This window comes from Mauremys reevesii, linkage group 20, assembly GCF_016161935.1.
Source record: "Mauremys reevesii isolate NIE-2019 linkage group 20, ASM1616193v1, whole genome shotgun sequence".
NCBI lineage: Eukaryota > Metazoa > Chordata > Testudines > Geoemydidae > Mauremys > Mauremys reevesii.
The window spans coordinates 21,802,984-21,826,354 of NC_052642.1; the positions used below are offsets into that span (position 1 = coordinate 21,802,984).

At 51.7% G+C, this 23,371-nt stretch overlaps 2 protein-coding genes across 4 annotated transcripts in view; one reads left to right on the forward strand and one right to left on the reverse strand.

The window, feature by feature from the left end:
• The window catches only part of ZSWIM7 (zinc finger SWIM-type containing 7), a 24,077-nt gene extending 15,101 nt beyond the window's left edge, over positions 1-8,976 (forward strand). For 2 of the 3 annotated variants that reach the window (XM_039507649.1, XM_039507647.1), the window contains 2 exons: positions 1,934-2,038; positions 3,421-7,221. In XM_039507649.1, coding sequence (XP_039363583.1) covers positions 1,934-2,038; positions 3,421-3,552 — 237 coding nt within the window. In that variant the 3' untranslated portion in view covers positions 3,553-7,221. Of the gene's footprint in view, positions 1-1,933; positions 2,039-3,420; positions 7,222-8,844 lie in introns of those variants that run through there. The other variant, XM_039507648.1, reaches the window with a different exon arrangement.
• Positions 8,195-23,371, reverse strand: part of ADORA2B (adenosine A2b receptor) — a 19,935-nt gene continuing 4,758 nt past the window's right edge. Inside the window, exon 2 of the mRNA XM_039507646.1 lies at positions 8,195-10,035. Coding sequence (XP_039363580.1) covers positions 9,348-10,035 — 688 coding nt within the window. The 3' untranslated portion in view covers positions 8,195-9,347. The remainder of the gene's footprint in view (positions 10,036-23,371) is intronic.

Here is a 23,371-nt window from a genome sequence, read left to right on the forward strand (position 1 = left end):
TATATATTATAGACTTGTAGAAAGAGACCTTCTAAAAACGTTAAAATGTATTACTGGCACGCGGAACCTTACATCAGAGTGAATAACTGAAGACTCGGCACAGCACTTCTGAAAGGTTGCCGACCCTGGACTACAATAATAGTCTAGTCTACCCACCCAGGAGCTCGGTAAGCGATTCCCGCCCACCCAGGCCCTCTAAAGAACCTTGTGCAGTTGGCTCTGGGTAAATCTAAAGGAGGGGATTCCCCCTTTCTGTGGATTACTCAGGAAAAGCTGGGCCAGACCCAGGATACCAGAGGGGCCCAACTATTGAACTTCCCTGGCGTTAAGGCCAGGCCAAGTCCCCTGCCCGCATCTGCAGGGCTGACAAATGCTGCTTGGGCATAATGTGAGCTGCACACGCAGGCTGGACTGGATTCAGATCTCGGCAAGTGGGGCACCGCTAGTGGAGCCAGACTTACACTGCTGTAACTGAGCGCGTAATCTCTACCCGCCCTGTGCAGTACCTGAGTAGCGGAGCAGGAGGCTCAGGGGAGAGCACCTGATGGGATTAACTCCTACAAGCTGTTTTCCTGCTTGCCAGAAGTAGGAGGTTCTGGGATGGCTTTTTCAGGCCGTTCATGTCAGTCCCAGCAGCGGCCAAGAGCGCATCTTGCCTGTCCGCTTCCCTGCACTGAAAACATGCCCCTCCTCTGCCGAGTGGGGCGTGATCCCCACTAGTGGTGTCTCCCCCACCCCAGTGAAGGGACGCAGAGACTTTCCCCTGAAACGGTCCCAGCACAGAGACGGAACAGCAAGGCCCCTTCTCCGGAGACCTGACCTTTGTTTATGCATGAAAACTAAAATCCAACAACTGCAACTGCTTGTGGCAGCCAAACAGCCCGACCCCCTCATGGCTTCCAGCCATTGCAGCTGGCTAGGAGAAGAGTCCCCAGCAAGGTCTCCCTTCTGGTTTATTTCCACCCCTTGTCCTTTGGGGCCCGGGGCTCACAAACTCCCTTTGTCTAGCATAAGATACAAGAGGTTTGTCCGCCCCTTCTAGCCCGAGAACTGGCTGGATGGGCTGAAGATCTGGGGTAGCCTCGAGGGGTTTTACACTCCTCTCCATCCGCTGAGAGGTTGGAGCCTAGCGCCGGTTTGGTGTGAGAGGGGCCATGTGCTCAGCAGCTGCAGAGTTCTCTTAAACAGTCACATCCCTGGGCAGTAGAATCTCAGCTGGTGCAGAGCAGCGCTGCAGGCCCATCGCTGCCCAGTTTTCAGCCCCTGTCTCCAGTGCACAGGATGCAAGTCAGGGAGCGTTTGTGAGTAAGTAGGCAGGATATTGTGACAAATCTGTGCTCTGGGGCATGCTTGGAAGTGAGTTGGGGCAGTGGGGACGGAGCACAGCCAGACCCTTGTCTCTGGCTTTGTCGGACAGAGTTTTCAAGACAATCCGCCAGGTTTGCCCACCTCTCCTGGCTCCTTTTCCCCCTGAAGTATCAAATACCTCACAGTGCTGTTACCTGCCGTGCGGGCGGGCTTGACACTGGCCTCTCTTCCTTTAAAACACTCCCCCTCCGGGTTCAGCTCCCCCCGGGGGAGAGACGGCGTGTACACGTCACCCTAATGTGGGCAGTGTGTCTGACCGAATGGTGCCCTGTGGTAGCACGGAAGGAGCTGAACCAGCAGCCCCTGCATAGAATAGGCCAGAGAGTGGCCGGGGGAATCTGGCTCCTGCAGTCGCGTGAGGTTCCAGAAGGAAAGCGCAGGCATGATGTGCTGGATTCCAGGTGGCCCCTTTTAGGATGTACTGCTCCAAGCTCCCCGTCCCCAGGCAGTTTGCCTGGCAGCTGGGGGAGTGAGTTAGATGTGGCGCGTGGCAGGGAGTCAGGAGCGAAATGGCAGGCAGAGCCCCCTGTTTCTGAGGCCCACTCTGTGAATCTGACTCTTCCAGGTCCTCGGGAGTTCAGGCAAACCGTACACCTGTTACGCCTCCTGCCACTTCTGCACGTGCCCTGCATTTGCTTTCTCCGTGCTGCGGAAGAACGACAGCCTGGTGGTAAGCTGCCTGCCTTGAACGAGGCGGGGGGGGGGGGGGGTTGTGCTGCTGACACACTTCCCTGAGCTGGATTTCCTATACCTGGGTTGCGCAAGGGAGGAAATGTGTAAGTGTTGAAATGTTGGAGCAATCAGTGGCCACCATGCCCTGAGCTGACAATGGGGAGTCGTGTGAGCAGCCGGGCTTGTGGGATAGTGTTGGTTTGCAATGAAGTGTTACTATTTATGACAGTAAAGATCAGTGGCCCCTGGACTCATCCTCAGGCTGCCTTTGTTTCAGAGTAGCAGCCGTGTTAGTCTGTATCAGCAAAAAGAACAGGATCCTTGTGGCACCTTAGAGACTAACAAATGTATTTGGGCATAAGCTTTCGTGGGCTACAGCCCACTTCATCCGATGCATGGAGTGGAAAATACAGTAGGAAGATAGATACACACAGAGAACTTGAAAAGATGGGGACCTCTATCTTTTCATGGTTTGTGTGTGTGTGTGTCTCTGCCTACTGTATTTTCCACTACATACATCCGATGGCGTGGGCTGTAGCCCACAAAAGCTTATGCCCAAATAAATCTGTTAGTCTCTAAGGTGCCACAAGGACTCCTGTTCTTTTTGTTATAACAGAGTCTCTACTGGATACCAAAGGGGAGCCCCATCTGCACTGAAGGCCAGACACTTGCCTACAGGAGAGGGGAACAGTCAGTGTGGGGGCTGATGTGGTGACAAGGGTGCAGGGCACAGCAGTTTTTCATAATTCACTTCCCCACAGAGAAGCCCCTTCAGTCCGCTGGGTAATATCCTGAGAGCAGAGGGACTCTCACATCAGTGAGCTGATATAGTCAGCAGGAGGCCTGTCGTCTCCATCTCCTGTCCTCCGAATAGAGGGGCCAGGCCCATGGTGTGTTTATATGGGAACCGTGTGGCTTTGAGTTAAGACTTGGGCGAGGGCCTGCAGGAGCTAAGCGTGGAAGGAAAGACCAGGGATGAGCCTGGCTCTGGCAGGTGTGGGGCAGTAGGGCCAGCCATTAGTGAGCCTGGGTCTTTCCTGTCGTTGAGTCACGGGAGGACACGGTGTGAGTTGGGCCCTGTGGTATCTTCAGCCAGCTGTGTGGGGAGCAGGGGCACACTGCACACAAGACACCCAGGAGACCTGATGCAGGTAGGAGCCCCAGGCTGGCTGTACCAAAACCTCGGGGTGAACATTGCCTTGATTACATGGTTCTTTACCCGCTCTCTAGCTTGTGCCCGTGTTCTCTTTGCTGGGATTGGAACGTGTTGGGGTTGGGAGGAAGCCCTTTAAACCCAGCCTGGCCACGCCCGGCCTTAATGCCAGCCTGCCATTCATGGGTCATCTTTGTTGCTAACATGCTCACGTCTGTATCTTGCAGTGTAAGCACATCCTTGCCATGTACCTCAGCCAGGCCACAGGCGCATGCCAAGAGCTATCGGTCTCTGACCAGCAGCTGGCAAGCATCTTACTGGCAGAGGAAGAGGAGGAAGGACTTGGGCCCGTGTGCTAACACCATCTCTCCTGCAACGCCTCCCTGGCTCCTCTGAGGTACATCGACAAACATTACTAACATCCCTAAGCCAACCACGTGTTGATCAAGGCAGCTAGTTTTCCTCTCAAGCTGAATTTAGGCTGGAAATTATTTAGCAGCCCTGCACCGTTGTATTAGTTAGTTGTGTTGTAATAAATGTTATGAAGCCTCATAACATTAGGTTGAGATTTTGTGACTTCCACGCCCTTCAGCTCACTTGCTGCTGTGGTTCCTGCAGGAGCATTAACTGTTTGGGACAGTGGGGTTAGGAACACTGAAGCGGCAGCTTTTTTTGTGATTTCTTGGCCCTTCCTAATGCTTCCCTAGTGCAGGGTTGATCTCTTATAGTAGGTTCTTTGCCTCAACACATCTTTTGGGGCTGGCCTCTTCCAAGTGTACCAGCCTGGACCCATCTGGGGTACAGCAGGTAGAAAAATGTCATTCCCGGGGGGATGTAGATGCAGCCCTCATGAGTGGTTTAGTGTATCAGATGTTTAGATGCTATGGGGCATAAAATCACAGAAAGGGCTGTAACTCGTAGAATCAGTCTGATTTTACCAAAATTGGCAGAAAGCGTCTAAATACAACTGATAATGCAGGTGTGTATCCAAATAGTCCTGTGTTGGAAAGTTTGGGAAATATTTAATCCCCAGTGTCTATATTATGCATTTTCCTGTACCTTTTTGCCTTCAGTTAAAGCAGAAATCTATAGTCACATGACAGTATGAGCCTGTTTGTACCAGGCAATACCTCACAATATTTGTGTCATTTGCAGAATGGATTCATTTGAGAGAGGTTTTTCTGTCTGCTATTTTTATGAAGTTATGTAGATAATAAGACTCCTGTCCCTTAATTATAAAACATGTATTTTTGATGTTATCTGCTCAGCTGGAGACATTAAGCTAAACAAGCACATACAATACAACTAATGTCACAGTGTCACTGAATATAATGACAATACACTGTACACAACTTATATAATTGTAAGGACTCTTAGTAGAAAGTCTTGTCTGAATATATTATGAGAATACTGTAATGTAACAACTATGAACTATTTGATAGCTAATGCAATGCTCCTTTGGGCCATATTAACTGACAAAAATAGTCACAGAAATTTGCAGACCGTTGAAACATTTCTACTACCCCTCAGAAGCTGTTTCTGTGTTCAGTGCTCCGTCACTGCCACAGCTGCATGCCTCAAGCACACCAAATCTTCCCTGCAGCATTTGCATCTCCTTGTTGCACAGGCACGCTCACAGCTACGGTGAGCATCGTGTTCCCGGACTACCCTGTTGGCGGAGACCTGGGCTAGGATGTGGAGTTCTCTCAGGCTTGCCTCTTCCAGCCCTTCCACTTTAATTCAATATTAATTGGGCCAAAGCAGCGCCACCAGGCTCGCCGCAGTGCAGTGATGAGGGTGTTGAGCTGGGATGCTGGGGACCCTGGTTCCATTCCTGAGCTAAGTGGCACACTCATGTGAGCCTCCCTCTGTTGTTCCCTGTGTGGTACGGTGCGGAGGGTATTAGGCGAGGCTCCAGCCACGGGACTAGGGTATGATTCGGACTGGCCTGGCCCCCATCCTCCAAGGAGCAGGGCAAGGGGGAATTGAGCCCAAATCTCCCACCTCCTGAGTGAGAACCCGAACCACTGAGTTATACAATGGGCCTGAGAGTTGCTGTGACCCAATTATTTAATTAAAGTGGAGCAGCTTCGGCAAGAGCACCCCACACGAGCACATCCCTTCGCTCCACAACGAGCAAATGCACTTGAGAGCCCGCAGAAGCCTATCAAATCCCTTCTCCTTAGGCCCACAGGGGCATGAAACCAGACCACCCCTCCCTCAAATGGCTGAGGATCCAAAACACCCAGCTATAGCAGAGGCCTCTGTCCCCTTTGCCGCTGCTGGTTTGTGGGGCATTAGGCTGATACTTAATCTCACAGGCAACAGTTTAGCACTGAACTCACCGGACCGGGGCCAGGAGCAGGTTCCTGCTGTGGGTCACACACTGCGATAGGCACCAAGCTCTATAAACAGCAGGGCTCAGCACCCCCACACCAGGGGCTAGCTCAGGGAAGGTCCCATTTTCAGCTGCCCAGCAGAGCGAGCCTAAGCACCTAACTCAGGCTTCGGAGATCCCAGCACTGTGCTGATGCTTTTCTAGGCATCTAAAAGTCCATTGTGAAACTAGTAACTGTTTTGATGTATTACATGGTGCAAACAAGCTCATCCTGTTATGTGGCTACAGACTTTTGCCTTAGCTGATGGCAGCAGAGTACAGGAAAATGCATAAAGTATCTCCCCAGGGGCTAAGTATGTCCCAACCAGCCCTATTTTGAGTACACAGTTACGTATCAATTGTATTTAGAAGCTTTCTGCCAATTTTGGTCAAAATTAAACAATGTTTCTTCATGTGGGCCCTGAGTGACATTCCCCGAGCCCAGCTCCACACTGAGCTTTGTGGCTGGTGGCCGGGGTGGGCTGGCTCTGGCTCATTTGCAAACACGGCCTGTTCTCATCTACCACCACTGCCGGAAGGGCACGCCCAAAGGAACGACACGGCGCAAGGGGAGGTTGTTTTCAGTGGTAAATTTAAGAATTCCGTCTGTATGTAAATAACAAAGTTACTCTAACTACAGAGCCCAAGTGGCGAATACCAGCCATCCTATGTCCATCAGGAACACATGGGTGAAGTGACAGGTGACGAACGGCTGCCACAGGCGGTGCAGAGTTCCTCTGCCATTTTACTTGGATTCACATTTTGAGAAATCTTCAGTGCTCAGTTTTTTTCCCTTCAAACAACTTAGTTAATACATTAAAAGACCCCAGTGGCCCATCCCTGCTAGGGACTGGTGACAACAGCACATGGCAAACGTCCCCCGGAGCGAGTCTGGCTCCTGACAGGGATTTGTAGTGGATCCTGGCCTGCAGTGTAAATGGTCACCTACACCTGTTCCTTGATCAGTCATGAAGTAACTGCTGGGCCCGTGCTCTTTCACGCACTCTAAGGAGAAGGAGGCCAGCACTCGGTTTTTGTTGCAATGACATATGTGGGTTGCAACCCTCCCCGACCCACAGGTGAGACCCTGGCTGTTCCCTTCCCTGCTTAACAGGGGTGATGGGGCCAGAGACAATCTAGAGGTTGAAATGAGCTGAGTCCTGCTGAGAAGGCAGGAAGTGGTCACAGCTGTGGGAGGACTGGGAGCAAGGATGTTGCAGCAGAGATGAGCTGCAAAGGGAAGGAGCAAGACACAGGGCTGTAATTTTAACCCTTTCTCATACTGGCTGAAGGCTTAACAGGCTGATTGGACACAGGTGGGACCTAACAGAAGTTGACGTCAGCAGGTGCAATACCATCGAAATCACAGTTGGGATTCAATCAGGTTTGGCTCTGGCCCTTTGTAGCTGCAGGGTAACTAAACTGTCTCCTAGCACAATGGATGGTTAGAGTCGCCCAAGGTTAGAGGCCTCTGGTCCCCCAAACACCCAGTCTCACACCTGCTGATTTACAGCAACCTCCCTCATTGCCCCCATCAGGTCAGAGGCTGAGTGTAAGAGAGAGGAGGGAATTTTGTCTTATTCCGTTTAGTGCAGTGCCAAAGAAACAGAAAGCTGGCTACAGCCTTATTCAAGTTACATTTATCAATGACAGCCCGCTCTAGCCATCCCATACCTGCCCTCTTCACAGCGACTGCCTTTGGCAGGAGAGGGCTTTGGCCTCCATCGCTTGTGTACAGGGTGCTGGCACTTCCTTCCCCACAGATGCCTCCTTCCCCCTACCTGGCCCCAGAGCGGCAGCGCTGAGACCCTGCATCCCAAGCCCTTTCTCCAAGCATGGGCTGTGCATGTGAGAGCTGCCCAGCGGCAACCATATTAACTACACAGGCATGAACTAAGCTCCCTGGTGATCACATGTCAAGGTGCCAAGTGGTTCAGAGATTAAATTTGCCACTTCCCTGGCACTTTAAGAACCTTCTCCTTAAGGCTCCAGTATCGAAGAGGGTGGCAGTGTAGGCCTGTAGTTTGCAGCCCTAGCCGCTGTTTTGCCCTGTAACAAGCCAGTTTCTTCTTTCTATCGGCACTGTTACTGGGGCTCATTTCTAACGGACAGGCTGGAGTCGGGTAGGAAATCCAGCCCTTTGCCCTCCCTGTCAGTGTCGTACAGTCTTGCAGCCGTAGGCTTGAGGCTGTGCCTGGTAAAGTCAGAGTTTGGGGAGTGGAGGGGGCTACTTGTACTGGAATTTGTGAGCCCTCTTAGAACCAAAGGCCCCCTAAAGGGCTTACCAGGTACACTCCGTGCATCCTGACTGACAGCTTCAGCCCCGTGGGAGTGAATAATGGTGCAAGTGCCCCCTTGTTCTCCCTGCCTCTGTGGCATTGTGCATACCCCAGTTCACATATTCACTAGGGCTTAGTAATTTAAACCCCCCAAATGCTAGGCTGGCAGAGTTATTTAACCCTCAGTGCACATTAAGGTATCTCTGCGCTTCAGTGGAATTATAGAAGGGTCAGTGGCCAAGAAGGTGCAAATTAGTCCCTGAGCCAGGGCTGTGGGTGTAGTAATTTTTGACCCAATCTAACCCACCAAGAACCAAACCTTGCTGTCATGTTAGCACTTGTTCCAGAGGGCTGGGCTGTGCCATGGGTCTGTTGCTTGCACGATAGCATTCTAACATCACAGGCCAATTAAATCCCATCCAGCACCTTCCGATAAACAGACAGAACCCCCTTGCCCGAGCTCGGAGAAAGACTTCTCAAGATCCTGAGCTCACCCCAGTGTCCCGGGAAGGCAGCCTGGCCTTGGGGTGACAGTTATCAGAACAGCAGTTAGGGGTAAGGCCAACAGGAGCAGCAGCACCTGAGTGCACAGAACAGCGCACACTTGGGTCCTACCTCTTGAAGGCAGTGTGAGCTTTGCCCTTGACTTCAGGGGTAACAGGCCCAGGCCCTAGGGATCTGACCCAAAGCCCATGAATCAGGGGAATCTTTTCATTGACGGCAGTGGCCACTGAAGCAGCCTCAATGTAAATAGGAGCAGGTTTTGGCTTTTTGGAAGAGCAGCAGGTGTTCACTGCTGGAGCGAGGCTACCAGCCTCCATGGAGCACGGGGGGCAGTCAGCTTTCGGGAAGGGGGTGAGCACAGGATCTTGAGGCTGCTCTGTCTCCTTTCGATTATCGGACTTCGAGCAGGGCAGCCTTTTAGGAATGAGGCCAGATCTCGATTTAACTGCCTTGTTTTCCCATTAACACCAGCCCATCCCCTCTGCCTCTAGGTCATGGCTTCAGTTTTACACCAGCATGTGGGCTACAGAAGATTATTTCCCATTGGAGAATACTACCTGCATCAAACAATTGATGGAAAAAATAGAGTATTTACGAAAGTGGCATCACGTACATCACGAACCAACGACACAACCATCCTTCTGAGTGAGCCAAAAAAATTAAATAAATAAAATCCAAAAGGCCAAGAACTGACATGAGAAGCACAGCTGGGGAAACCCACCCCAGGACATAGGGCTTCCACCCTTTGACCTACAAGGAAATGTAATCACCAGCACCCCGTAACTCGAAGGTCAGGGGATAGGGTAAGCAGGGCATTGTCTCCCCAGACATGTTATTCCCCAATGAGGCACTATGTTAAAATAAAAAATTTTAAAAAAATACAGCTGTACATTATATAGTGTGACTCATCAGAATCCTGGTCCACTGTCCACATAGGCACAAGGGGTGGGAGGGTTGGGTTGGGCAGGGCCAGGCTGCAGGATGACAGGCATGGTCAGATAAATACAGGCGCAGAGCTGAGGTTGCTGACAGTCAGGTGCCGGATATTGCCATTGGAGCCCTTGGGGACGTCCTCCATCCTGCAGAGGATGTACTTGGTGAGGATCTTGCGGAAGGTGCAGCGGAAGTCCCTGATCTTGTAGGCGTAGATAATGGGGTTGATGACGGAGTTGGCGTGGGACAGGATGATAGCCATGTACATCACCCAGTCGGGCTTGCTGTGGGCAAAGTCCTGGTGGAAGTAGGTGATGCAGTTCAGGATGTGCAGGGGCAGCCAGCAGAAGGCAAAGAGCCCAACGATGATGGCCAGAGACTTGGCCGCATTGACCTCCTTCTGGAGCGTAGTCCTGGAGTTACCCGTCAACTCCATCTTCCGCAGCTGCTTGCAGGCCACCATGAATATCTTGATGTAGATGCCCAACATGATGAAGAGGGGGAGGAGCACACAGCCGAAGAAGTTGAAATAGACCATGTAGCTCATGGTGACCACATTCTCAAAGAGACATTTTATTAAGCAGCCCTGCTGCTGCGCCGAGCTGTTCGTAGAATTGTGGCAGGGACTGTTCCGCTCATCAGGGGCTCTGTTCCAGCCCATCAGGGGGGTCAGTCCAATCCCAAAGGACAGGAGCCAGAGAACGGCAATGAGCCATCGTGCCCGTTTCCCAGTCACCAGGCTCTTGTATCTACACACCAAGAACAAAAAAACCCAAATCAATCCATGAAATAAATGAACAGTCACAGCTCTGAAAGCTTCAATCACAAGGTAACCCAGACAAGGCTGCAACAGCCCCACCGCTCCCACCCGGCAAAACCCCACCACTGAGCACCTGTGTAGACCAAAGCCAGAAATGTTTTGAAAATGTCTAGTGAGTTTGGGTACCTTTGCAGGGGCCTGATTGTCAGCAAGTGCTGAGCACCCACCCTCTGAAAAATCAGCCCCCTCTCAGGTGTCTGTAGGCGGGTACCTACAATTTCTAGGCCTGTATTCTTGGCCTACATTACTAGGGGATAATCCCACCTCTTTGGGGTAACACATGGGATAGTCCCAGCTAAGAGCTTCCAATGGTCTCAGGCATATAGTGACAGTTTCACACAGCCCCTGGCCTCTGTTTCCGAGATCAACTTAGTCCTGAAAATCAGGAATGTTAGTGTGGCTGCGAACGAACGCTAGAAAGTGGGCCCAGGTGACTTCAGCAGTCCCACTGGGCAGCCCCAGTCAGACTCCATTCCCACTGAGCAACTAGTTAAATCAGTCCTAAGCACGCCAGTCCCTCTGTGCCTGTGAGAAGGGTAGGGCGTAGGGAAATGAAGAGCAGACTGCATGCAAGGCCTCTTCACCCCCGCCACATGCCGCGGAGTGGAGGATTAGTGCCTTCAGGTGAAGCCGCTATTGGAGACAGGACAGCTCCACAGTCTGAGCCAGTTTGTGTGCTGGTGCTTTGTAAGTACACTGTCACTATACATATTGCTGCAGGTTACAGGCCTCAGGGTATGTTTGTGCTGCAGTCAGAGGTGTGACCGCGCCACATGTAGACATACCCAAGCTAGCTTTGATCCAGCTGGTTTAAACAACAACAGCCGCCGAGAAGGCACAGCAGCAGCGGCGTGAGCTGGCCAGCCCCACCCAGCACCTCGGGCCTGTATCCAGGACTAGCCCACGCAGTTCTGGAGATCAGGGTTAACTCAGGTCTGCCCACACGGGCAGCAGTCTCACCTCGGCCTGTAGTGCAGACGTACCCTATGGTGCAGCTGGCCTGCCCAGCACTAAGGCTAGACTGAAGTAGGGTGACCAGACAGCATATGTGAAAAATCGGGACGGGGGGGTAATAGGAGCCTATATAAGAAAGACTCACAAATCAGGACTGTCCCTATGAAATTGGGACAGCTGGTCACCCTACTTTAAAGGTCTTTAGGCACTTGCACCTTTGGGCACCTCTGAAAAAGCCCATCGGCACCGACCCCCCCCCCCATTAATTTCAATGGGAGTTAGGCATTTAGACTGAAAATTCCTACTAGTGCCCCGCTTCGTCTTTCTAGCCTTCACTGCTTTTTGGGCTGTACAGACGTAACCAGGACTCGATTACATTAAGCTTGTAGAGATTAATGGTGCCACTTGTTAAGCTAATGAAATGATCCTGCAGTAACTAACGGGCTTTTCAGTCTGTCCTGTCCCTCGTGATCAAATTTGCCAAGTACCAAAATCAAGTCACTAGTTGATACACAGAGCAGGGGTGACAAGAGCTGCCTTCCAACATCTGATCACGTTCGTATGAGGTCTCAGTGGCAGCCCCAACGGGGGCCTCAGCAGGGCTCTGGGATTAACCGTGTTATCTTGTGTCTCATCACCTCGGCCCCCCCCCAGCCTGTCCCTCGAATGCACTGGGGTGTCCCAGGGGACACAGTGGACCCAAGACAACCGGCAGCTGCAGTGGCACCCACAGCTTTTAACTCCATGATACAGGATTCGTCCGATGGAGCAACATTCCAGTCATGTGACACCCCTCCCTAGGGCCCAGCTGCTGAATTAACGGGGGAGTAGAAATGTGTAGAAACTATGGAAACGGCAAACCCCAAACAATGGGCGCATTGGATTGTGTACGCCAAGTGCAGCCCACACAGCCGTTCTGTGGCTGGATACACAGACACCTGGACGGGCTGCACAACACCAGGAACTGGAAGTGAGTGGAAGGTTTTACAAACATGGATTTGTGTAATTGTCCCTGTGGGTTTGCCTCAGCTCCCCCCCCCCCAGTCAGAACAGGGGTCACGTCACCTCCCTGCCCCACAGGGACCCTGGCTGGACATCTATAAATACATGCAAAGGACAAGTGCGTAGAGAGGCCTGGCTGTAGAATAGCGTCCAAGGCCCATGTTTTTAAAAGCCGTTGCAAGGCCTAAGTGATTTTGACAGCTAAGTCCCCCTTTCAAAAGTGACTTAGGCTCCAAAGTGCCTATGTCCCCCTGACTTTCAATGAGACAGGGGGGGTATGTCTACACTACAGTCGGAGGGGTGAGTGCAGCTCCTGTAGGCACATCCACACAAGCTTTTCTCTAGCTAGCAGTTCCCAGTAACAGTGGAGCCATGACAGCATGCAGGTTAGCCATGGGCCAGGCAGCTTTCTATAAACTGCACTGCAGCCCATGCTGCTGTGGCTTCACTGCCATTGGTATTCACTAGCTCCGGCCTGCCTGCATGGGCTGTACTCACACCTCCGACTGCAGAGGAGATGTACTCATAGGCTGCTAGGGCCCAGCTCCACAAGGTATTTAGGCCTCTACTTCCACCTGCTCAGTGGCCGTCTAACCCCCTAGGTGCCGATGGTTTTACCACTCAGCATTCACAAGGCTCTGATGGCTACGGAGCTGCTCAGAGCCCTGGCCCAAGCTGAAGCCCCAGGGGCTCTGAAGCAGGAGTCTCAAACTAGGTAGGAAATCCTGCCTTGCTAGCCAGGCCCAGGCCTATCACTGAGCTCTGGAAGCCCATTGCTGCAAACAAACCCCAATCCCACACCGGAGTCCCGGTGCACAAGGGAGGAAAGCACTTTACACAGCCTCGTTTCTGCTTCCCCACAAGGGAACTGCTTCTGTCCCAAGCTAGAAAACTTGACAGTCAGATTCCATGAAAACCCAGACAGCGAACCAGCACAAGGCCAACTGCTCTGGGTACAATTCGACCAGACCCCAAGCTCAGCTCAGAGCTACAGAAATCCTGCTTTTTGGAGGTATTGAGGGAGAGAGGGAAGCCTGAGGCAAGAAAGAATCTGCGAGGCCAAGAAGAGTCCCGTGTACAGCCAATTAGGCTGCATTCATAATGGAGCACCCCCTGGCTTGCCCTGCCCCTCTCTCTGTTCGCTTTGCTCTTGTTTACTCTGGACTCCTCTCCCCGCCTTTCAGAAGAGAAATGTCTGGGGAGGGAGGGGGCCGGGTTTCCCACAGAACTGCAGCTGTACATGCTGTGTGCGAACAGCACTGGAGCAAGCTCGGTGTCCTCTTGGAACACACACACACTCTCTCTCTCTCGTCCCGAGCGTATAGGTCAAATACAAGCCACCAGGAAACAGCAGCATCACCCATGAGTGTCTGGGCTTTAACGTGCTACACTAAGCTAGAGATTGAGGAGAAGGGATGTGAACTACAGGCCATGTGTTATACCCATGTCTTCTGCTGCATGAAGCTAGCTAGGCTTGATTCTCTCAGTATTGCCCACTAACTTCCCAGTGCCCCAGATGGCTGGGGAATTGCTGCCCTGTTTCACAGGTGGGATAAACACAGGACCAGCGAGTTTATGTCCAACAGTATCCACTAACTCAGAGTGCCGTCGTGCTGGGGCCTGGCTGGGAGACCCCAGCTGTGGTTCTGAGAGCTGGGCACTTTCAGTGTTCGTTTGGATCAGCAGCCTGGAAAATCCCACCATCACTAATGGTTGATTATAAGAGATTATAAGAGATCGAGCCCACGGTGTAACTGCCTGTTCTCCAACCTGGAACAGCTCTGGGGGGCGGGGATCTCAAAACCCTTCCGAGGGGAGAGCATACAGGAGTCGGGACACTGGGCAGCAGGCTCCTTGGTTCTGTTCTTGATTCTGCTGCTTACTCAACTGTGTGACCGTGAGCAAGTCACTTAGCCTCAGTTTGCTCCTCTGAGCCAGCTCCCATGGGTGTTGTGAGGTTACTGTAAGAACAGGGGAAATGGGGCTTGTACAGGCGGAGAGACCATGGGAGGCAGGGGTGGTGTGCAGCACAGCACTCCCCACGGCCTGCTTGTCTCTCTCCAAACAAGTTAGGCTGCGTAATGAAAAGCTGACATGGCCCATCAAAGGGTCTTGAAACCCAGTGAGTCATGAGGCCACTGACGGACACGTGACGTTCAGTGCTGTCTCGCCCTGAAAACATACCCCAGCTGAGTCGTCTTCCATCTGCTGCTGCCCCCGGACACTTCCATGGAGATAAGGCTCCTGCCAAAGGTTTGTAAAGTGAATTAGGCAGCCACGTATCTTTCTGAGCAGTTGCAACCATGGCTTGTTTATTTGAGTGCTGCTCATTCTTAACCAGCAGAGACAAACAGGGTTGTGGCCAAAACCAGATTTAACCAGAGCCCTCTTGCCAGTGCATGGAAGAGAATGGAAAATGTACCAATGGCATCGTTCTGTTCTGGCTCATGCAAACAGCTGCAGGCCGCGTAGGCTCAGGAAAGAGCTGGTGGCAGTTAGAGGCAGTGGCTCACGGTGAACTCTCTGCCCCTGGAGCTAACTTCATTCTGCTGCTGGGTGTTGCAAGAGCACATTGCAATGCCTCAGGCCCATCCCACCACCTCCTGGCTCTCTGTGGACTGACTGCAAATAACACTGTGTTAGTGCTGCGTTGCCTTGTTGTGTTTGGGCTGATAAATCCTGGTTCTGTTCCCCCATTGCAGGAGCAGCACAAACTAACGTGCCGTCCACGAGCATTTGTGCAAGGAAGTTGCGTTATTCAGATGCTGGCGAGAAGCAGACACAAACAGGGCATGATTACCATGTTCCCTCTACTTTTTTACATCCATGTGTGGAATGAATTTTGTTATGTGCACCAATATGGCAGTGCTGTGTGGCGGGGTGGGGCCGAGGGGTTCAGAGTGTGGGAGAGGGCTCAGGTCTGGGGCAGAGGGTTGGGGTGCGTGTGTGTGGGGGTGCAGCTGGGGATGAGGGATTCAGGCTGCCCCGGGGCAAGAGGACTCTCCTCAGCCCTCTCACACCATGGCAGCTCTGGGGCCAGGAGAGGCGCCTCTCCCCGCTGCAGACCTGCCTGCCCCCTACCTCTCTCCTCTCCAGTCTGCATGCGCCTGCATGGCCCTTGATAGCCTGCTGCACAGCGCTAGGGTGTGAATGGGGCCAAAGCAAAGTCATGAAATGTTCAGGGAAGATCAGCACATGCTTAAAGGGAAGGACAAGCCTGAGATCAGGGTACAGGGGCTTCATTTCTTTCAAAACAGTTGTCAGCCGCCCATTGCCCAGGAACTACTCTACACTAACAACCCAATATGCGCACAACCCCACAATAACCAACCAGTTCCCAGGCACAACCGGGGGGGGGGGGGCATAACTGTAGGAAAACTGATTTTGGATTGAGGTTTTTTCTGAGAACTAGAAGCAGGAAGGGGCCAGGGGTGTCCCAAGCTCTGAAAACTCCTTTAACAGGCTCCCATCAAATCCCCTTCTCTTTGAGGTTTGCTATTATTACACAGGGAAGTATTAAAGTAAATTTACTCATCTAAAGCTGCTCAATTAACCCACAGCAAATATTGAAACTACTTGATGTCTCTGCCTAGAAGTAACAAGAGTTATTGTAGTGTAAATACCAGCTGGTTATTTAAGAGTGATATATTGTGGTTAAACAACCTGGCAATAGATTGGTTCCTTTTACACAGGTAGGCAGGTTTAATAATCAATTAGTAGATAATTAGCTCTGCCACTGTTCAAGGATATGGACTCATTGCTGGACATGTCAGCACCATCCCCAGCCACTGGGATCATCCTGCTGTTACGCAGCATCTCTGCTCCGGCCTCGAACCAGTAAAGGCACCTCTCACATTGCTGCCACCTTTGCTACAGCGCCTGGTTTGGTGAAGAGCATTTTCTCTGTGGCATAAGGGAACCAGCATCTCACCTGCATGCGGCTCCTGCACCATCAGGAGCAGGACAGATGGCAAAAGCGGTTTATTTCACTAGCCGTTTCCCAGCTAAATGGCCCCGGTTTCACTTTGTCACATCCCAGGGGCAAAGTGCATTTGCTTTCACAGACCAGCTTGGGCCCACTGGTGACGCCACATAGGAGCATCTACCCCAGAACAAACTGCTAGGTCCTGCCAGAGGCACCTGTCCATGGAGTGAATCTGCTGAGTACGTAACATTGAGGTTAGCAAAGGCAGAACCAGCGGCAGACTAACAGGCCTGATTGTTTTATCTGTCCAACACCACAGGCTGTGTGGCCAAACAGAAGGGGGCTGTTTTGCCCGCTGGCTACTGTGCTTTGGCACATCACACGTCATGATCATTGACTATTTCTACTGCAGTAGCACCTAGGAGCCCCAGTTGTGCAACAGGGGCCGACTGCGCTAGGCGCTGTACGAACAGAACTCTCTGATTGCTTAGGAGCAGCGAGATGGGATGGGAGGTGACTAAGCCAGTGCCCCCAGGTCTCTCCCCCAGCATTGCACTAATCACCCTGGCACACCCTTCACACCAAGCTACCTACAGGCACTCTGGGCTAGTGCATTGAGAACAGCGCTCAACTGCCCTGGTCTCTGTGCCTCAGTTTCTTTAAATGCTTTGTTTTTTGAACACGGAGCCCAGTTTTTAAGTACCAGGGTTAACTGTTCCACCCCCGAGTTCTCCCTGACCCTGCTGGAGCATTCCAGCAGGGCCGGCTTTAGGCCAATTCCACCAATTCCCCCGAATCGGGCCCCGCGCCCAGTGGCAGGGCCTCCGGGGGGGCAAATGGCCGAGAATCCCTTCCCTGGATAGAGGCTCCTTTTTAATTTTTACTCACCCGGCGGTGCTCCGGGTCTTCAGCAGCACTTCGGCGGCGGGTCCTTCAGTGCCGTGGAAGACCCGGAGCGAGTGAAGAACCCGCCTCCGAAGACAAGGAGCGCCACCCGATGAGTACAAGACCCACATGGGTTTTTTTGTGGTGTTTTCTTTTTTTCCCCAAGTCATCCGTGCTGGGGCCCCGTTAAAACTGTTCGAATCGGGCCCCGCACTTGCTAAAGCCGGCCCTGCATTCCAGGCTCATTAGTCACCACTCACCACTGTAAACAGAGCCTCCCGTTCAACCCCCTGCAGCTCCAGCTCTGGCTTCTGGGTCATGCCTGGCTCAGGCAGGGGATGGGCTCCTGCCCCTACATGCTTTGACTAAGCCCAGGTCTACACTAGAAACCTTTGCCAATACAGTAACTCCTCGCTTAACACTGTGGTTCTGTTCCTGAAAAAATGCTACTTCAAGAAAAACAGTGTTAAGCGACTCCAATTTCTCCATAAGAATTAATGTAAATGGGAGTTAGGTTCCAGGGAAATTTTTTTGCCAGACAAAAGACCACACACACACACACACACACACACACACAAAGTTTTAAACAAACCATTTAATACTGTACAGAGCAATGATGATTGTGAAACTTGGTTGAGGTGGAAGTCAGAGGGTGGGATATTTCCCAGGAATGCCTTACTGCTAAATGATGAACTAGCAGTCGGCTGAGCCTCAAGGGTTAACACGTTGTTAATGTAGCCTCACACTCTACAAGGCAGCACGAATGGAGGGATGAGACACAGCATGGCAGACAGAGACAGAGAGTGTGTGTGTGTGTGTGTGTGTGTGAGTGAGTGAGAGAGAGACACACACACATACACACACACGGTGTACGTGAGAGAGGGAGACATGTGCATTGCCCCTTTAAGTAGGCTGGCCCCACTCTAAGTACATTGCCTTTTTAAGTAGATCAGCAAGTTGAGGCAGCAGCTGCTCCGTGCAAGCTCCCTCCCTCCTGAGCCCTGTCCTATCCCCCCTGCTCTGTGGAGATGGGGTACAGGAGTGGGGGGAGGTTGACACCCTGACATTAGCACCCCTCTTCTCCCCCCCTGCACAGCAAGCAGGAGGCTCGGGGAGCAGCTCCAAGGCAGAGGGGGAGGGACAGCTGACCTGCCCGGCAATTGCTAGCCTGCTGGGTGGCTGCTGCACAGAGAACTTAGGGGAGCTGATGGGGGGGCTGCTGGTGCACCCTGGTTCCAAGCCCCCACCAGCCAGCTCCAACGGGCTGCTCTCTGCAAGCAGTGGACAAAGCAGGCAGCTGGAGCATTGCGCAACTTTAAACAAGCATCTTCCCTAATTGATCAGCATCTAACAACGAAAACCGGGAGGACGTTAAGTGAGGAGTTACTGTATAGCAGTAGGATTTTTATTTTATTTTATTTTTTGTTTAAAAACACATCTATACTGGCAAAAGCCCTAGCGTAAATGCAGTTATATCGGCGTCAAAGTCTTTTTTCTGGTTCCGCTCACTGAACCAGTATTCCCAGACACTGGTTTTACCAGCATAACTGTGCCTGCAGTAGGAGATTTGCCTTTTCGAGTAGAAACCTAGCCTGCCCTGACGCCTGCCCCAGGCACCTGCCCCAGTGGAGCGAACACTGTTTGGAGCAGAGATGAGCTCCTTGCTGGTAATTGCTGCTGTTCAGGTCTGTGCTAGGAGTTTACACTGGAGCAGTGACACTGATTGCTGCCCACTGAATCCCCACGGTGCAGACGGGACCTTAGACTGAGCAGTTCCAGTCTCTGACAATCCAGCCAGCAAGTCAGGAACATCTCAGTGTAGAGACAAAACTGTCCCTGTCGAAGTGACATTGCTGAGTCTCAAGAACACAGTGCTGCACAGAGACAGCAATGATGGAAGACAGACCCTAGAGTCAAACTCAGCCCTGCTCTAGCTCCACAGGCCTTGGTGCACTAAACTCTGTGGAGAAAACCTGTGCTCAGAGCACCTATCTCCTTGCCCGTTTTGTCCAACGCCGATATTGCAGGATGTTAATTAACTTGGTCGCCCCCTGCTGGCCTGGGCAAAAGAGCCCTGCAGCAGCAGAGCACCAAATGCTCCATTGCTCTGATATAAACGAACTGTGACTACTGAGGCCTTCCTATTTCAAGGGTTGCAGCAACAGAGTGGAGTTTTCAAAGCCCCTTTAGTGGAGGAGAGCAAGAGCAACTGCTCCATCAACCCTCAGATTCCTGTTATCTGTGTGCAATTGTATTTAGCATCCTGCTCTGTTTGTTTGTTCTGTAACCATATGACTGAGCATCCTTGCTTCTTGCTGGCTTGCCCCGGGGACTCCCATGGAAACGAGATGACAGCTCAGCTGGAATTTCCTGGTAGAACATTTTAATTAAATCAGGAGTGGCAACTGGGGGGGGGGGGGGGAAATGAGCCACTTTTTCATTTTAACAGGGAAAGAATCTGAAATGGGAGGGAGTGTGGGGAAGCGCTGTCTAGTGGTCAAAGCACAGAGGAAGGAGATCCCGGATCTATTCCCAACTCTGCTGTTTGATCTCGGGCAAATCACTTCCCCTCTATCCCCCTGTGACACATGGGGGACCAATCCCATGTCCCTGCCTTGCATGCGGGAGGTGAGGCCTAATGCATTAAGGGCCTTTGAGAGCCTTGGATGGAAGGTACAATCAGCACATTAAGTATTGTTAATAAGATCCATTTCCCCAGGCTCTGTCACTTGGGCTCAAGTTCCTGTAGCAGCTCAGACCAAGACTCTCTTTACCCATAATTCCTTATAACCAGGGGACAGGAGCCGGTGTAACACAGACAGAGCTGGAACACGACCATGCATTATGCTGTCAAGCACAGCTGGACTGAGAGATACAGAGGCTTCCCCAGTCCTGGCTTAGACAGCCTAGAGAACACACCCAAACCCTCCCATGTGCGCCCAGCGCCATTGTGCAAGAACAGGGCGGGCACTGAGCACTGACATGGGAATGAGATCACCCAGCCTTTCAAGCAAAGAGACGGTGGAAGCCACAGCCTGAAGCGGAAGCTAATGTTCACCGTGGGAGCAAGCAGGGGCAGCATCAGGGTAAGAATCACATGCGGTGCTGTGTACTGAGCACTCCCAGCTCCCATCGGCATGCCACAGATCTGGCCCCATGTGTTTAACTTTGCCCTTGCCCCCAATATCTGCTGAGCTCACAAAGGAATTTAGGACAAATCTAATGTACTTTTCGCCATTGCTGTTCCGTCCGTCTGTGCTTGGGCCAGGATGGACTGACAGGTCGGTCAGTGAACAGCCGCTAGCTGACTGCAGATTGCTGTCCCATCGACATCACAGTGTGGACCCCGCAGTAAGTAGATCTAAGCTACGTCGCTTTGAGTTATGCTATTCAAGCAACTCAAATTGCGTAGCTTAGATCAAATTTCCCCTGTAGTGTAGACAAGGCCTTAAACAAGTTAGATATCTTCAGGTCACCAGGGCCTGATGAAATGAATCCTACAATACTCAAGCTGACCGAGGAGATATGAGCCATTAGCGATTATCTTTGAAAAGTCATGGAAGACTGAAGAGATTCCAGAGGATTGGAAAAGGGCAAATCTAGTGCCCATCTATAAAAAGGGAAATAAGGACAACCCGGGGAATTACAGAGCAGTCAGCTTAACTTCTGTACCGGAAAGATAATGGAACAAATAATTCAGCAATCAACTGGCAAATATCTAGACGATAATAAGGTGATAAGTAACAGTCAGCATGGATTTGTCAAGAACAAATTGTGTCAAACCAACCTGAGAGCTTTCTTTCTTAGCCTTGTGGAGGGGGGAAGCAGTAAATATGGTATATCTTGCCTTTAGTAAAGCTTCTGATACTGTCTCACATGACCTCATAAACGAACTAGGGAAATGCAGTCTAGATGGAGCTACTATAAGGTGGGTGCAAAACTGTTCCCGGAGAGTAGTTATCAGTGGTTCACAGTCATGCTGGAAGGGCATAACGAGTGGGTCCTGCAGGGATCAGTTCTGGGTCTGGTTCTGTTCAATATCTTCATCAATGATTTAGATAACGGCACAGAGAGAACACTTACAAAGTTTGCGGACTGTACCAACCTGGGAGGGGTTGCAGATGCTTTGGAGGATAGGATTATAATTCAGACCATTTCTCCAGTTTGTCCAGATCATTTTGAAGTAAAGAGGGTGAAATTCAATAAGGACAAATCCAAAGTGCTCAAGAAGGAACAATCAGTTGCACACACACAAAATGGGCAATGCGGAAAGGGCAAGGAGCACTGCGGAAAGGGATCTGGGGGCCATGGACCACAAGCTAAATGAGAGTCAGTTGAACATTGTTGCCCCCCTCCCCACCAAAAAAAAAAAAAAAAGAAAAGAAACATCAACACAACGCAGAGTCAACCTGTGGAACTCCTCGCCAGAGGATGTTGTGAAGGCCAAGACTGTACCAGGGTTCAAAAAAGAACTAGATAAGTTCATGGAGGATAGGTCCATCAATGGCTATTAGCCAGGATGGGCAGGGATGGTGTCCCTAGCCTCTGTTTGCCACAAGCGGGGAAATGGGCAACAGAGGATGGATCATTTCATGATTCCCTATCTGGTTCATTCCCTCTGGGGCACCTGGCATTGGCCACTGTCGGAAGACAGGATACTGGGCTAGATGGACCTTTGGTCTGACCCAGTATGGCCGTTCTTATGGGATGTATTAGCAGGAGCATTGTAAGCAAGACATGAGAAATAATTCTTCTGCTCTACTCCACGCTGATTAGGCCTCAACTGGAGTATTGTGTCCAGTTCCGGGCATCACATTTCAGGAAAGATGTGGATAAATTGCAGAAAGTCGAGAGAAGAGCAACAGAAATTATTAAAGGCCTAGAACATGACCTATGAGGGAAGATTGAAAAAAAATGACTTTGTTTAGTCTGGAAAAGAGAAGACTGAGAGGGGACATAACAGTTTTCAAGTACATAAAAGATTGTTACAAGGAGGAGGGAGAAAGGTTGTTCTCTTTAATGTCTGAGGATAGGACAAGAAGCAATGGGCTTAAATTGCAGCAAGGGAGGTTTAGGTTGGACTTTCGGGAAAACTTCCTAAACTGTCAGGGTGGTTAAACACTGGAATAAATTGTCTGCAAGGCTAAGAAAGAAAGCTCTCAGGTCCCAGGGCGTGACCCCAAGCAGGGGCCGGATCCTGAAGCTGCTTCGCAGGGGCCAGCTGAGCAATGCATGGCAAGTGGCCAGTGACCACTGACCAGATGCCCAATGACTCTGATGAACCCACAGGGACATGGTGGGAGTCATCCCAGATGGACTACCTCAAACCCCTCACACGTCTGTGATCCACGGCACCGGCGGGTGGGAGCGAGTGGGACAGAGAATACAGCGTGCACAGGCGAGTGGGACTGTTTGCAGAGATGCAAGTCTCTGCGTACGTCAGAGCGGGGAGTGGCTGGGTGAAGGCAATGCTTTCGCTGCCCCAGGTCCAGACGTGCAGGTCACTGTGTTAACCTGGCGGTCCTACAAACAGAATTACAGGGGAAGGGCGAAGAGGTTACAATGGACTGGCAGATTATTTGCGGCTCCTGCCGTGGGGTTGACATCACTAACAGGATCAGCAGCAATAATCTGCTCCTTAGCACTTGCAAAGCCCCTGAGCCTGTCTCTGAATTGTAAAACAGGTGGGAAGGGAAGAGTGCGCCTCTGCAGACACAGCTGGGGCTGCTAATTCCTGGCACATCTGCAGCACCCTGCACCCTGCTGGCTGCTTGGTGGGGGAGGTTGTGGCTGATGGCACAGTCGGCTGCTCTGTGTTCTCTCACCATCCCGAAGTCTGTGCCGGGGATTTAAAAGGGACATGGCAGAGCAGTCACAGGGGACACATTTCTGTGCTTCATGCCCAGCCCTGCGTCTGCAGCCTGTGACTCCTCTCCTCGCCATGCAGCTCTCTGGGCCTGCAGACGCACAGTGTGATGTCCAGGGGCAGCGACCAGGCTGACCAGCAACTCTGTGGTACTGAGATATCCTGATCAGATCCATAGGAGGTGTCTGTGTTCTGCTCAGAGTGGAGCTGACCCCAAACACGGAGCCTTGTCTTCCTACATTCCAGCTGGGAAGGGCTGGAGGAAGAACAGGACTGGCACAAACTTCCCCCCAGAAACGGCAGCAAACTCCTGCCCTCCTGCTGATGGGCTTTACGCACTTCCATGCGGTTCGTGCTCTGTGCAGGGAGCAGGCGTGCTACATAGCCTGGGCTCGCCTGTCGCCAGATGTCCTAGGTAGCGATACATTCGTGAGGAAAGGTGCTTCCTGCACTACCCAGCGAGGCTGGGGCAGAAAGAGGAACAAGGTGCCCTCCCACACTGACTGCAGGCAGGCACACAGGAAGGGGAAGAAGCAGCCCACTTGCCAGAAGCCACCATGCGTGTTTTCAGCAAAGCACCCGAGCAGATGAGCACCCTCCGCCCTTCCCGTGCTAATGAACAAAGGAGAAACT